Source organism: Ambystoma mexicanum, chromosome 3q, assembly GCF_040938575.1.
Source record: "Ambystoma mexicanum isolate Mex_15411 chromosome 3q, UKY_AmexF1_1, whole genome shotgun sequence".
Classification (NCBI taxonomy): domain Eukaryota; kingdom Metazoa; phylum Chordata; class Amphibia; order Caudata; family Ambystomatidae; genus Ambystoma; species Ambystoma mexicanum.
This window is the reverse complement of record NC_090926.1, coordinates 480,018,304-480,034,856: the sequence shown is the minus strand read 5'-3', so window position 1 is coordinate 480,034,856 and position 16,553 is coordinate 480,018,304. Positions and strand designations below refer to the sequence as shown.

Below are 16,553 nucleotides of genomic sequence, written 5' to 3'. Positions count from 1 at the left end.
TGGAAACCACATAAAAGTGCACAGGTGTAGCCTCTTTGGCATGGACCTTTCTTGAAAATGCAACACTGACAAATACACTTTTTCACAAATGTGCTCATGCCCATGAGTACACCAATTTTCCCCAAATGTATTTCAAACAAAACCTTCCAAACAAACCCAAATTACTCTAACAGCACTTTTTAAATGATTCCACAAACACAACTGTTCAGATGTGCAACTATATCCCCGATTGTCCCCAAACCTATACTCAGTGGTGCCCTGGGCCTGTGATTGTTGGTCTCTGCAAACCCCATCTACAGCAGTATTCTTTTGGATAACATTGACATTAATCCTGGTTTGCTTCTTTTCTTCCGGAAGCATCCAGAACTGCCTCACACCTGGATATGCAAATCTTCAAGAGGTGCTCCACTGGCATCTCTTGGGGTATGTTGTTGCCATCTCTGCACCACTAGGGTAGTACTCAGACTTACCTGATTTTTCTTCATAACCACGACCATGCATATTGGATTTTTCCCATTTTTCCAATGTGGGAACTTTAGCCAACTACAAACACCTTAAACATTACTTTGGAAGGCACTTATTTGTATTCTGACATTATTCATGGGTCCACCTTAAGTCCCTGAAGGTTTACAGCAATGAACTTGAATGTGAGCTTCCATCTCAATTACTTTGTATATAACTGCTATATATTACTGTATCTACGATCTAAGAGTATAATACAACAGTATAGGTTTAATACTATGGGCCTCATTACAACCTTGGTGCTAAGTGCACCAACTTTACCACCATGGTGTAAACTCTGTTTACACCATGGTGGATGGCGGATTTACCGCCCCATTCCAAGGTGAGTAGGGCGGTAAATCCCCATTTCCCATTTTCCCTTCCCCATTCCCATTTTTGCCCCATAGGGCATAATGGGAGTGGGGAAGGCGCTAATTACGCCGCCATAAATTACGGCGGCGTAATTAGCACCATGGCAGGTTAGCGCCATGGATTTTAACGCCTGCTAAAAGCAGGCGTTAAAATCAGAATCAGGCGTTGAGGGTTAACGGTGGCGTTAACCCTTAACGCCTGAGTTGTAATGAGGCCCTATAAATTGTATAGTGTCATAACCTTTGTTGACCCTATGGGCATTATTGTCTAAATATTAACCTTCTTTTCTCCATCGATGAGTTACACGTAGTATATGTTGCACACATATACTATTTCTCCTATATAATAAATGGGAGGGCAAGTTATTGTATTAGGGTGTGGCATTCGGGGATCTGATGTGCTACAAAAAGTAGCGCTCTGGAGAGTTTGGTCCTTCTTTTGTTTGGAAACCCTGTTTTATCTTTAGGTAGATGGTTTTACATTCTACACCAGAGGACTGTGGACAAATGTGCCTAACATCCACTCATTCAGCCTCTTAGTTATTAAGTTGTGACAACAAGAAAATGAATGGCATAAGAATGGTTTATTACTAGTAAAAGTTCACTTATTGGTCTGTTAGGTATAAGTAGTGGTCTTCGATTCGTGGCTCTTTCGATCTTGGGTGGTCCTATTAGTGCTTCAGTTTAAAACTGTTTGAGTGCCATTTAAGCCCAGATTAAGCCAAAGGAAGTCGAGAAAATGGGTAGAAGTAGTGTGAGACTTGAATAGATTGCGCTTTAAAAATAAAAATTATATTTTATTTATTTTGTTCTTGAAGGTCTTGCAAAATGTTTCCCTCCACTAACCTTTGACTATAAGATAGATTTCACATAACATTGCCACTTTTTATGACTTTGGTTTTGTTTACAGACTTGAAAAATCGATTTCTGAACCACTCTACCTATCTTCCTACCTACTCATGGGCTGTCTATTTTGTTGTTTGTTGCACAATGCATTTAATCACAAAATTGGAAGCATTTAAGTATTTTGACTTTTCCAGAAATTACAGAAATGTTGGGCTTTTAATTTTAATATGTATCCCTCTTGCACAGTGCATAATACTGCACTGACAAGATGATGAATTTGATAAATGATGCACTACAAAACAGTACTTCTGAATTGATATGCAATTTCATAATTGTGATGACGTTTTGAGCTTGAAATTCAACTCAGACCAAATCTGGTTTCAATATTTTTCCAAGTCTCTTGGAAATGTAGTCTTTGACAATGTATAACGTCTTTATATCCCAAAATAGAACACGTCTGCAGGTACTCACTTCCTCATTATCCTTTGGAACTCTGCGTTTCAGGTCCCAACATACTATAGGCCTGATTCACAGAAGTGTTTTATAATGGCACAATCCCATAGGAAAACACTCAATGAATCAGGCCCTATGTTTCTCCCAGCATTTAACCTAACAGTGCCTCTTTAGAATTTGGACTTACAATTCCCAGTGTGCAACATTTCTTCAGGTAGTCAATTTCTCAATACCTCTTGAGACATTGATATTCCAGTCCAGTCATTAGATCTTGTGACCTTGGACTTCAAATCTGATTGCTTCTCTTGTGTACCCTGTTTTCATCCAAGATTGGCTTAGAGGTGCAGTGGACCAGGAAAGTCACCCTACCAGGGCATTTGTCAGTGCTGTCAGAATAGATTGGGCAATTCTGCTTGGTTTAGCCTACCATTTTCATGTGGACACCGGTTACATGAGGCTTTCTGAAAACACAGCTTGGGGCCTGTTTAGAGTAATACGTCTATGCAAGAATCTGAAGAAATCAGGGAGCAGCTTTGGTGACCCTGAAAGAAAACCCTCATACTGCATAATGGAGCTGCATGGAGACTGGAAGGAGAGTGCAACCTCAAACTGGTCAATGTGCAGTTTGTAGCTGTGGGAGCTAGGCTGAGTGAACAGAGAAAGCAATCCCAATTTACAGAAAAGCATCAACGTGTGCACAGGGAGAAGCTGAAAGGGAGTGCCGAAAGAAAGGAAGAGAGAGAGAGAGAGAGAGAGAGAGAGAGAGAGAGAGAGAGAGAGAGAGAGAGAGAGAGAGAAGGAGAGAGAGAAAGAGAGAGAGAGATGAAGTGGGAAGTTGGGAGCAGCTTGTAGTTGGAGCTGCGTGTTGTATTCCTGAGGGCAATGTGCAAGCTGGAGAGCATTATAGGCACTGCATGCCCAACTCTCACAAACCAGATGAGTTGCATCCAGTTCTGAACAGGCATCTGAATGCACCCATTATAGATGCGCACATTCAAATACCCTTTTTCGTCTTGTTGTTCAAATCAGGGGGTATTTTTGCGTATTTTAAAACACTCAAATTTGCGAATAGAATGTGCTTTAAAATGCACAGAAAACAACGACATTCCACTGTGCCTGTTTGGAACAAATGCGGGGGTCTCCGCATTACATGACAAGTTGATTCCTGACCTTGTTCGCTTTTGCATTTGAGTGCAATACTGCGGCTGCAGCACATACATTTCTCTGCCTCGAACAAGTATGGGAATATTTGTTTACAATTTCCCGATGACAGGCCCTTTGAGAGGTGCCTCTAAAGGTCGCCTTTAAGTGCATGTCACGGTGAAATGTGCAACCAGTACCCAGGCGGGTGCTGTGGTGCAGTAATGCATTTTATATGGGAGAATGCTCCAGACACAAATGCATGCAAAACTGCTAGCCAGCGACTATGTTGCCCCGCTGTCCAGAGCCCCAGAAATGCATGTTAGCTATATCCTTGAAGTCACAGTGAAAGTAGAGCAAATTGGGTGCTAAATACTTGAGAGAACAGTGCAAGGCACAAAGGGTAGCCGATGCTGTTTCACAAGATGATGAGTGAGTTTGGCTGGGCTCTATATCCCTGGGTAACTTGCTGAGTGCACTACATTCTTGATGTTGTGTTCTCCGGTTCTGAGTGAGGAACGAGCTGGGCACTATATACTTGGGTGAAGAGCTTCCTTGGCACGGTAATACTGAGACTGGGAATTGCAGCAAGACGTGTGCAATATACTATAACCATGAGACTGTATGCGTGCTGCTATATAACCTGACACAACTGAGAGGTAAAGCGAGAAGTGTCCTGGGTGATAACACCATCAGACTGAAAGGTAAAGTGGGAAGGGCATTAGGACGGTAGCCCTGCCACTGAGGAGTGAATCAGGATGCACAGTGAGTGGTATAACTCTGAGCAAGGTAGGGAAGCTAACAGTTTACTTCATCCATGGGGATGACTAACCAAACTGGGTAATTCATGCCTATGCGTCTCTTTGGACCTTGGATTTCAAGTACCAGTTCTGAGCAACATTAATCTGGATTAATCTGGATTTTCTATATTCCAGTGTCTGCTGAGACACTGGAATGCAAACCTGCGTTACTATAATTCTCTAAGTATTCACTATCTCACTCCTTTCTTAATGGCTCTTGGAAATCCACTTCTAGCGTTCAGCACTGTGTGCTACATGCCTCTCCCATTAGGGTTCTCGAAACCTTGAACATCTAGATCCAGCACAGACAGCTCCTATCTCCTCTCCATTTCATGAATGGCTCTAGCATCTTTTAATGTCAAGCTTCAGCATGCACCACACCTTTTTGCTTTCGCTAGCTTTTGGCCCGAATTCTTCACTGTGGTGTTGCTGTTCTTGAAATGGCGGTTTCCCACCGCTCCTTGGTGCCCTCTGATCACCTTCCATCGCTTCAGTGTGGCGGCACGATCTCACATCCCGCACTGGGGGGCCTCACCTTTCACAGCGTTGCTGAATTCCTGGTGGATGCTGAAGACTGTGTGAGGATAAAGACTTCCAGTAGTCTTGTGCATACCTACGGGCTCCTGCTGTCCAGCTCCTACCCACAGACCAAGGGTAAACCGTAGTTGTCAGGAAGCTGGCTCTGCCGGATCCTGACCCTTTCATTGGACTCCTCCGTCTTCGGCAGTGCCTGCTGGCCTGGCAGATGGTCTGTCTGCTTGGTTTTGGAGAACCCGTGGAAGTCCCGTGCAAGTCCCGCTTTGCCGCTGGACCTTTGAAGCTGCACCTGCTTTTGGATCTGTAGCACGGCATACACTTTGAAAAACGAACTGCAAGCCCCAGAAGGTGAACATTGTTTCAAGGAGGACTATTTATATTGTCTACATAACTAAATACGGACTTATAGCATACTTTTCTTTTGTCACTAGGCCTTGCTGCTGCCTCCCAGTGGGCGTGTGTATAAATCTGTGGTTGCACGCGTACCCGTGGAAGCCCCGTGCAAGTCCCGCTTAGCCGCTTAGCCGTGTGGAAGCGGGGTAGCGGCCGTGACACTTCTCATTATTTTATTCTATTTTATTTGCTCAGTTTATCACTTCAGCTTTTAAAGCTTAGCTGGTGTTGTCTCATTGGTTTTACAGGTGCGTGTTGTGTATTCCTTCTTTTATGGTTTCTCCTTGCACCTTGTCTAAATCCATCATGTCTTTAAAATCAGGAATGCCAAAAATTGGTGCTGGCCTATATGACATCTCGCCCTTGGAATCTCGAAAAGTCTTCTTTGCAAAGAGACTCAAAGAGAATCAAGAGAAAAAAAACAATCAATCTCCATGAATGTTGACATCTGCTCTTTTTGTCAGAATGATGGTGCAAAAAATCTAAAAGTACCCCCCATTGACTCAACCACTATTCCAAAGTTAAAATCATTGTGCTCTTTGTCTGTTGATGTACCTCCTAAGGGATCCTCAGTTCAGGGTGAGGCCCATGACCTGATTGAGAATTCTGTGAACGTGCCCTGTAAGGAAATAGTTGATGCCTCTATCGCCCTTGCGTGTAAATCAGGCGAGATATGTGTTACCCAAATTCCTGAAGTGAGTGCTGATCCACCACAGCTCTCAGTTGGATTAATACCACAAAACCCACCCTTATGTTCGATCGATACAGGCACAGCTTTTGCTGAGAAAATAATATGAGAAACTTAACGTTAGTTGATGAGACTGACGCAGAAGCGATTGAATTCATGAACTCCTCAAGTCCTCATTAATCTCCCACTCCTGATGTGCAATATATTTGCTCTAATACTGGTGATTTGATTCAACTCAATGACAGATCACATAGATCGAGTCTACCTATTGATGCAACTAACTCAATCCTACAGGGCAAAAAGGAGGATAAGGATAAGCAAGAATGTATAAATCACCAGTTATGTTTGATAAATCACCCTCAGTGTATCAAACCAGTCTCTTTCCTTTGTTGCACCCACTCCCAGACGTTCTCAATGTCATGCACCCATTGGTAACCATCCTTACTTTATTTGAGATCCACAGACTACGTATAATGATAATAGATTCTCTTTTCCTGAAGAGCCAGCCCTCAATAACACCCTTACTGCCATGAATACGGCACTACTCTCGCTAGCAAAACTGTATGAAACGTTAGACGAGAAAATAAAAAAACAATCTGATCAGATTCAGCAATCCCATGAACATATTATTCGTGAAATAGGTATAAAGATGCATTCTTTTCCTAACTGCTCTTCCAACCACACTAGTCAGAGCGCTCAAACGGATTTAGTGGATAAAGCCATTTCAATTCATCCTGTTCCAAATGAGACTGCACCCTCTGTCTCCTATCCTGATATTGTTGTCATTGGCAGTCCCCAAAAAGCTCCACAGTTAATTCCAGTAGACAGTCTATCAACAACAACTATGCTTCCCGAGGAAAATTGGTCACCACTTTGGCCCCAATGTTTCTCAGTTCCAAATTGTTTCGTCCAATATTACAAATTGCAATCCAACAGCTAAATCAGTGCAAATTACCAGTGGGTTGCCTACTAGTATTAAACAAAAGAAGGCCTCAAGACTACTTACAGCAGTGAAAAAAAGATGATTGCACTATAAACAAGATATTCAGCTGCAAAAGAAGGAGTCCTTGGTGTATAAACCGCTAGACGACCTACTTGCGGTTTCAGCCTCGACATCCTTCTTGAAAGCTCCAAACGTTACCCTTAATCCAATTCTGACAGCATCTGTATTATCAACACAAATGACGAAAAACTCACAAGTGAAAGTGTTTACAGGTATTAAACTGCCAACAGTTACCACAGATTTCACTCCAAAGCAAGGAGCTAACCTGCCCTCTGATAGTCATCAACCTCAAGAGGCAATAGTCTTAAACTCAGAGTGTACTTTGCAAGAGCTTTGCAATGAAATACGGGCTTCTTTTGCAAACTACAACCGGGAAAATGAAAACATCAAACAGCTCATGTTGCAATCGCACCAAGGTTTGACTAATGATGTTGGTCACATGCTGCCAGGTTCTTATCCAAATGTCAAACCTCTTTTGAAAGGACAGGGGTTGCTAAATCGAGTCCATGAATCTCAGGTGAATACGAGCTTTCAGAAATTGGTTGATGGTAGATCAACTATAGTGCCTAGATCTACTCTTCCAATCAGCAAGAACCAAGCACAATTTAAAAAGCATCATCGCCTATTGATTAAATATTGAGGACATCCTTTTGTCAAGTACGATCTGAACCGAGCCAGTGTGCTAAACATTTGTGTGGAAATAACGGCCCTCGAGGATTTCACCTCAGCTGACATTGCTCTTGTTGAATTTACAAATCTCCCCGACCTTTCTGAGGCCCGACTATATATTCGGTCGGGCGTGATACTTAACACTCTATGGTTAGCCCGGACAGCCTTTTATAATCTAGGTTTTATTCTGAGTCAAGACGTGCATATGAAAGATCAGGTGACGGAAAAACCAATCTTACCCCAATCTGAATCTATGGTGATAAAACTGTTGTTCAAATTAATTCTGAACCAAATTCTTATGAGACGTGGTGGAATCAAAATTATGGTGGACCATCATAACAATCCCAGATGAATGACACTGTTACCCTTGTCTCCTGGAACGCTAGGGGTTTCAAACATCTTATTAATAACAAAAGTATAGAGTTCTTACAATATGACATCATTGTGCTCCAGGAGACATGGATGCGAACTCCTCCCACCTGGAACCTATATGAAATTTATTTGGTCCAAGCCATTGCTACCCTTACGGGTAGACCGATGATCGGCCTCATGACGGCTTTCCGTAAGGACAAAAATGTTGCAGTTATTTGGCACAGATCTCCGTCACCTTGCTTCCAAATTATGAAAATTCGATGAAGCTTAACTTACTGTGCTATAGTAAATATCTATTGGGGCAGGAAACATCTGACCTTGGATGAATTCTTTGATCATTTTAACAACATCCTTGAGCAACTTTCGCTTGATAAATCCATTCTGCAAATGTTTGTCATGGGCGATTTGAATATGCATTTATTATCCGAGTTTACATTTACAACATCTCGAACAACTGATGAACATCAATGGCTGGTGTTAATGAATAATAGAAATTTTGTGATGCTGAATGGATCAGTGCCGGGTGATGATCCCCATAGGGCTACTTGGCATAATGATGGCTGTCATTCTACACCGGATTACATTTATGTTAATAACCAGCTCTTTTCTAACATCATTTCTCTTAACATAAAATCCACAATAATGAGTGATCATAGTCAACTAAGTTTGACTTGTAATTGGCCTACAATGCAATCCAGGACCTACAATCAAAATTTAACGAATCTCTTAGTTAATAACACGGGGAACTGTATAAAATGGTCCAAAGCCAAATTACTTTGTTATAAGCAAAACTTGAGTGATGCTTATGGTGACTCCATTGTATCTGACAGCCCTTGTTACATCCATGCCATGCAACTGTTTTCATCTAAAAGCTCAAATGCTCTAGGGGCTCATCCCAATCACACTCATACCTTCGGCATCGAGGTTAAACATAAAAAGAGGGATTCAAGAAAACACCTAAAATTACTGCTAAAAGCTCCCAAAGAATGTTTAGCCTTAAATCTTGAGCAGATAAAACTGCTAAAAAAATGTATAAAAGATGGCTTCTGGGTTGTCGTGCTCTTCAATATCAGCGTGATGGTGAAGCCATTTTAAAACAGATCATCATGAAATCATTGGGGGGCATTTGGGCGCTCCTGAACACTGCATGTCACCGTCATCAGACAACAGTTCAGATCAACTCCATTCCGGCAAACAATGGGAATCCCACTTTAGTAACATCTATCGTACTCCCTTGACAGACACCAAGCCTAGAATGGGATAAAATCGATTTCGATCATACAATTCAATTTGACCGAGAGGATATCTTACATTATATATCTAAGTTGAGTACCTCTCGAGCATCAGGGCCGGATGGCCTTCATAACTCACTAATCAAACAGAATAAGGTAATATGGGCTCATATCCTATACCTTATTTTTAAGGAGATCATGAGAACTGGGAATATAGCATCATTGTGGCAAACATCTGTGATTCTGCCCATATTTAAAAAAGGTGATCGCTCAAAACCAACATCTTACAGACCAATTGCTCTCTTATATTTCCTGGGCAAAATTTTCGCCCGAATGATCCTGAGAGAATTCAACAAATGGCTAGACAAATTGAACCATCGGGACCCCTTTCAAACGGGTTTTATTCCGGGGCTAGGCACAGCAATTAACTTAACGATCTTTAATGGCATTATTATACAAGGGAAACGAAATAAACAACCAATATATGCTGCTTTTGTTGATTTCAGGTCAGCCTTTGACCTTGTCCCAAGAGAATTACTGTTTAAAAAGCTATTAGACCTGGAGTGTCCATGGTTCATTCTAAAATGGATTGTAGAATTTCACTAAAATACGTCTATTCAAATCAGGCTGAACAATGTTGGATTATTGTCGGAACCCGTTAGAACTACTCAGGCCTGAAACAGGGTTGCCTTTTGGCATCCGCCCTCTTCAATTTTTTCATCTGGGTTATTGGGCTTGACTTCTGCAGTGTGATTACAGATCCTGTGAAGCTAAATGGCTCAATAATTAACTGGCTTCTTTATGCTGACGATATGGTCCTCATATCTCAAACACCTGTTGGTCTGCTTAATATGTTGTATGTTTTGGATGTATTTGCTAGCAAAAATGGCATCAGTATTAATCTTAGAAAGACACAAGTTATGCAATTTGGGACAAAAAAGACAAAAAAGCTATCAGTGGAGCTTACAAAACATCACTTTACAGGTAGTGCACACATATATCTATCTGGGTATCTGAGGGAATGATCACATTTCCGACAGGCCATATGATGATTATTTACAGTTAAAACAGAAAACGGCTCTGTCTCAAATGAGTCTTATTCGTAGAAAATACTGTCAATTTTCAATCAACTCCTTGATTGTATATTTCAAGCAAAAATATATACCTACCATACTTTATGGCTCTGAAACAAAAAAGTGTCAAACTTATTCTTAGTGGTTGAAATTCGAGAGCCTCTATTGGAAGAAATCACTGATGTTACCCATGTCTGAATCTATGGGCTTCATTATGAACCTGGCGCTAATGGGTTAACGCCGCCGTAAAAGGCTGCGGCGCCGTTAACCCATTAGCGCCTGATTACGAGGTCCCTTTGCGGGACCCGACCTTAACGGCTGGTCTACACTAGCCGTTAAAGTAGGGACCCGCAAAGGGACCTTGGTGCTAAGTACGGTACCGCATTTTGTGGTACCGTACTTAGCGCCTTCCCCATTCCCATTGAGCCCTATGGGCGAAAATGGGAATGGGGAAGGGCCATGGAGGAAGGGGGAATTTCCGCCCCGGTAATGGGGTGGTAATTCCCCCTTTCTCCATGGCAGAGTCGGTAAGTTACCGGCATGGACCATGGTGCTATTAGCACCATGGTTTTCCGCTTGGGTTGTAATGAGGCCCAATGTGTTTTATCACACATGCATTGGGACCTATCTCAGTTTATGCAATCTACAAGTGGAAGATCTGTTTACTGTATAGGAAATGTATAATGAAGGAAAATAACAATGGCTTGTTTTTGATGCTGTCAAATTACCTTCTAACATCTGATGATTAATTTGCCAAGAGTTGGCACACCTTTGCTTGTAAAATCTTGACAAGTACAAATATAACAAAAGTGCTCCTAATAGTAAACCCAGTTAAAGCTAAAATTAAACTCTGGAGAGCTGACTGGATTAAGACAAGAACTGAATGTCTGACAATACAAACATTTTATCGGAATCCACTTGCTCTCAAAGTCTATGGTCAGGTTGAAAAATATCTAAACCAATCTCCTAACCCGACCCATAGTTCTGACTTCCTGAGATTCAGACTGAACATTTGGCCTAGAGAAGAAATCATGGTCAAATGGTGAAAAATCTCGGAGGATAACCTCGAATGTCGTTTTTGTAAACAAATGGGTGAAACCTTGAAACATCTATTGGTTGAGTGTAAAGCCTTGTTATCATCACAGATTTTCTTTTTTAAGCATCTGTTTGACACTAGCCATCCGTTGTATGTTGATGAATTATGGTCAAGTATGTATACTGGAAACTCTAAACGTTTAAGATATGCAGTTGTGAAATATTTAAATCAACTGAAGATCAAACTTAGTGTCAACTCTGAGGGTCTTGGCCTGGATAACAAGGCTGTTAATCTTGGTTAAGCATGCGCTGTTATATTTCTCATCATTGGTTCAAATGTATTGAATGTAACTAAAATGTTAAGCATGTTTTTTAATTATGTTTTGTCTACATATGTTTCTTGACCAAAACAACATTAAAAAAAAAAAGTAAAGGCGGTCCCTCTCACTCTTCTCACTTTGTTTTTTGCTTTTAGGATTTTCTCTCACAATCCTTGTCTCTGTTCACCACCATCTCACTGTTTCCACCGGTTATTGGTTTGGTGACTCTCACTTCACTTGGCAAGGTTATCTTTGGTCATCTCTCCAGGGCTACAGCAGCTGGCGTTTTATTTCCACCTCTTGTGTATGGCCTGCATCTCTGGAATTGCAATATCCCCTTTCTCTGCGTTTACCATTTGCTTTCCCCAGTCTGCATGGGAGAATTAGAAAGAGCCCTTATATGCTCCTCATTTTTCTCCTTCAACTTGCTTGACTCTTTTGATGACTCATGCTCACTTACCATAAACCTTCTCCCAGTCTTCAGGGCTATGGGCAGTTGTATCTGTCCATGGAAATGGCAGAAATACTTCTGAATTGGCAATGCCATCCCTCTTGTCAAGAGCATTTGATCACAGCCTGTAACCTGATCTATCTGTGGGGATAGAAACAACAGTTGTTTCAACTAGTGCAAACAGCATCTCTGTGTATACCGAGAGTCTATGCGTCTAACTGCACCCGTTTAAAATTTAGTTTTTGAATTACAGCTGTGCTTGTCCGTAGCCGTCAGGGAGAGAGAGTCAGGCGTAGAACAGGACGTTTTCCTGAGCCATCAGCATACACACCTGACCGTGCCTGTTGAGCAATTATAGATTGCATGTTTGGCTTCAATATAAATATTGAGTAGTCTAATGCAAATATTGCAATGCCTACATGCTTGTGTCTGAAACAGTGTGACATTACTCATCCTTCAAACGATATCACAATGGCTGAACAAAACTTACCAAGGTTGTTTCATCTTCTGCCATTTCAGATGCTGCTGCCTTGCCGATTGTTTCCTCTTTGTTTAACTGTCTTTGCTCTTTTTGGGCCTGCAAAGTGGAAAAGTAGTTGACAGCTGCAAACTCAATGAGTGCAGAGAAGACAAAGGCGAAGCAGACAGCTATGAACCAGTCCATGGCAGTGGCGTAGGAAACCTTCGGGAAGGAGTGGCGGGCGCTGATGCTCAAGGTGGTCATAGTGAGGACTGTAGTGATCCCTAAAAAAGTATGAGAAATATGGCCATTTGCCCATGATATTTAATACGAGCAGGAATTCCAAATCAAAGTAAACAATCAAAAACCCAATTTCACAACATCAATCAATCAAATTCCGTTTATTTTCAATATTGAATACATAAAAACACATCCAAGGCAATAACATCACAAACGATTCCAAAACAATGGACAATATAAACTTCAAATATCAAACTAACCAACTTGGTGTTTGCTAATTTATATAGCATGTATCAAACATCATTCCAACACCATGCACACTCTTAAACCCATACCTTGATAAAAATGAGTGGCACAACATTGTCTCAAATTCTAGGTTCATACAAGTGGTAATGAAGGACATGTGTGAGGTATAGCATGCAATGGACAAAACATGATATATGCATATTTGATTCAATAGAAGTGTTGTCACAAAAGCATACACAGGGATTTGCATTCCTTTGAAACACCCTAAAAGCAGGTTTCCACTCCTGTCACTCCACAGAATCTGCTCTCATGAATATCTCCAACTTCATTCCCTCACCTATGCACTCCAACCAAAACTCTATCTTAATTCTCTTTGACTTGTCCGCTGCATTTGAAACTGTTAATCACTCTGATCTCCTTTATACTCTCTTTCTTCTTGGGATTTGCGATGAATCCCTTGCCGGGATTGAACCCTACCTAGCACCCCACCAATTCTTTGTCTACTAGAACAAAAGCACCTCACAAATCACTTCTCTAACTGTTGTTGTTGTACAAAGATCTGTTGTGGGTCCCTTTTCAGCCTGTACACCACTGATCGCCTTCTTTGGGTTCTCGTCCCTACTCTTCATTCCCATATCTTCTACTATTCTTTCTGAACGTTCCTTTGATCTCTCTATCAAAATGTCCAATCGTCTATCTGCAATTCAAAATTGGAGGGCTGTGCACTCTGATGTTAAACTCTACCAAAACAGAGGTGCTCTTCTTCCCTGCAAATTGGCTCCCATATCTCTTCCCCTGCCCATCCAGTGTCCACCTTACACTCTCCCATACTGTAATACAGCTAGAAACCTCTGCGTCATCTATGACCCTTCACACACCTTCTTTACTTTCATCTCTGAAACTACAACAGTTCTTCACCTCAACCTCCAAAATATTAGGAACATCGGGCACCTCCTTCCTTTCAACACCATCATGCATCTCTTAACCACTCTTGCCTTTTCTAAACTGGATTACTGTGTCAGCATAGTCTTTGGTATCCCCAAATAAGCTTTCTGTCCTCTCGACAAGATCACTAACTCTGCTACTATGATTCTTTTGAACTCCATCACTTCACAACTACTTCCTTGTACAGCGCCAGATTTAAATGTATTCCCCTGGTTCACAAATGTATACATGGTAATGCATCAACAAATCTATCCTCCTCTATCCAATGCAACATATCTATCCTCCTCTATACAATGCTACAAGCCTTCTCTTTATATCTGCTTTACCTACTCAACTACCGTTGTGGCACCTCATCCTTCCTGTTCTTCCTCTCACTTCTGCTCTTTCTCCCTTCTTGATCCAGTTGCATGGAATTCTCTTCCCCATAACATCTGAGAAACAACCCACACCCATTATTTCCCAATTAAACTGAAAGCCTACCTCCTTGCCTGCGAGTTATCTTTTTAACCTACCTCTTATCTGCCTTCTAGCTAACATTTTGCGTTTGCCTCTAACCTGCCTCTGTCCCTCACTTTCTCTGCCTCCACTCTGGACCTTCATCCATCATGGTCATATACCTAACATAGCTGGCCGTACCACCTACATGCATTTAAAAATGAGTAATGTTGATTGTCCTTAATCTACGTAAGTCACTGTTTTTTTCTGCTTGGCCACATGGGGAGAACTTTAGACTTACCTTTCTCCTGCCCCTGGCAAAACAAGTTATTGGACTCAGGTAGGCAAAAATCGCACATAGAACATGGGTTATGGTAAAACATGTAAATGACTCATTTTAGGCCCTTTATTCACTCCTAATATATAGAGACATCATACACAATATAAACATATAGGGGGTCATTACAAAGTTGGAGGTAGCCATGGCGCTATTAGCGGCATGGCTATCCCCTCACTGGCTACCGGGTCCGATTCATTAAATGAGGAATTAACGGGCCATTCCAAACTTGGCGGACCCGGTAATTCCTCATTTAAGGAACCCAGACCCGGTATCTCCCCATTCCCATTCGTGCCCCCATAGGGCTCAATGGGAATGGGGAGGGTGCTATAATGGGCCCGTTGTTAGAACCCTGGTCTACTCGTGGGACCGCTAAGGGTGCCTGGTAAAACCAGGCGCCCTTACCGGGTCCCGCGAGCAAACCTCTTAATGCGGCGGTAGGGGTTTAATGGGGCCGGCAGCTCTACCGGCCCTGTTATACCCCTACCGCCAACCTTGTAATGACCCCCATATTCAGTAATACAGAAACATAGAAATAGAGAGCATCAGTGTTATCACTTTTGCAGAAGACTCCTTCATCTTGGCCACTACGGCACTGCTTTGCACCAACGCAGGTAAGCAAAGAGATCACATGTAGTAATGGGGTCTGGAGGGGAGCGTCCTCCCTCTCAGCGAGACTGCATCACCAGATTCAAACTGCTTTTTACAGAGGAAAAAACTCTTCTCTTATGGGGGCATGTCCCCACACTTCTCAGTTATGACTGCCCTCGGCCGAAGAGCAGATCACAAGTGGAAGGAGGCAAAGAGTGGAAAAAACCAGCCAGACGTGTAAATAGCCAGCTTCCCTCTCCTCGCATTCTCCCAGGACCCTTTATCACTGCACCTGCAAAGTGCTCTGACTCCCTCTCTGGCTCATCCTTCAGTGGATAATCAGTGGATAATACAATAACTATTTTCCACAGTAAATCCACTCAACAACAATATTTATGTGACCTTGGTTTGCCTTCACTGCTGTTATGCACATTTACTCTGTTGAGCCCATGAAAAACGTAAGCTTTTATTATGGTGATGGGAGATGAGTGTCCAAGATGACTGCGTACCAGCACCATGTTATTTTAGCTTGCATTTCGCTTAAGCATTACAGTGATCCATCTATTGTCCCCATTGACTGTTCAAGTTACTCCCCTCCACAACTTGGTCAGAATGTTGGTCACTGCTTCCTAACAAATCTGAATGTTTAGATATTAGCACCCTTTACGGATGAAGCATCCAATCTGGTTGCTCCAAACCTGGGCTAAATCTATTGATGCAAGCCTGGGTTTGGAGCAAACTGAGTTGGAGCCACTCCTGGCTCTGCTGTTTTCCCTTTTCCACTACCTCCTGCTTCCAAATCCAGCCCCTCAACACCCCAATGCCCTCGGCATGTCCTTACATGAAATAGGCTCTTCAGCCCAGGCCATACCATCTACCTATCTTCTGGTCATTGCCATGAAAATGGAAGAGGTGCTCTAGCAGAACCCCGCCTTTCATTTTCATGGCAATCCTTACTCTCAGCGGCCGCTGCTGAGAATGCACACCGGGCCGTGTTTCTTCTTTATACAATTGATATTAGCACCTCAAGGGTTTGCCTCGGGTTGCTATTAGCAATAATACTGCATTCTGCAGAACACAGAATTATTGTTAAATTGTGTGTTTTTTTGTGATCAAAAGAGCATTGTTCCTTCCTTTATATAAATACATAAATACATTCAACATTCTTCCAGTCTTTTCTGTTCAGCGTGACATGTAATTTGTGGAATCCATATGTAGTTTTAAGTTTCCTAGCTTAGCTATTAGACACTAAACTCTGAAAACGTTCTGTATTTAGTTCAAAGCTATATTGGCGTGGTTGATAACTTTCAGCTGAATATTTTCAATCCTCTTACAACGCAAAGATAATTCTCCTTCACTATCACTTCTTTTTCAAACATTAGTTTATATGCCTTATTAATTAGATCTGGCTGAAA

General features: G+C 41.9%; 1 protein-coding gene across 1 annotated transcript in view; it reads right to left on the bottom strand.

Annotated features, from left to right (window-relative positions):
* The window catches only part of GABRA6 (gamma-aminobutyric acid type A receptor subunit alpha6), a 493,083-nt gene that overhangs the window by 35,930 nt on the left and 440,600 nt on the right, over window positions 1-16,553 (bottom strand). Inside the window, exon 8 of the mRNA XM_069654273.1 lies at window positions 12,375-12,628. Within this exon, the coding sequence (XP_069510374.1) occupies window positions 12,375-12,628 (254 nt within the window). The remainder of the gene's footprint in view (window positions 1-12,374; window positions 12,629-16,553) is intronic.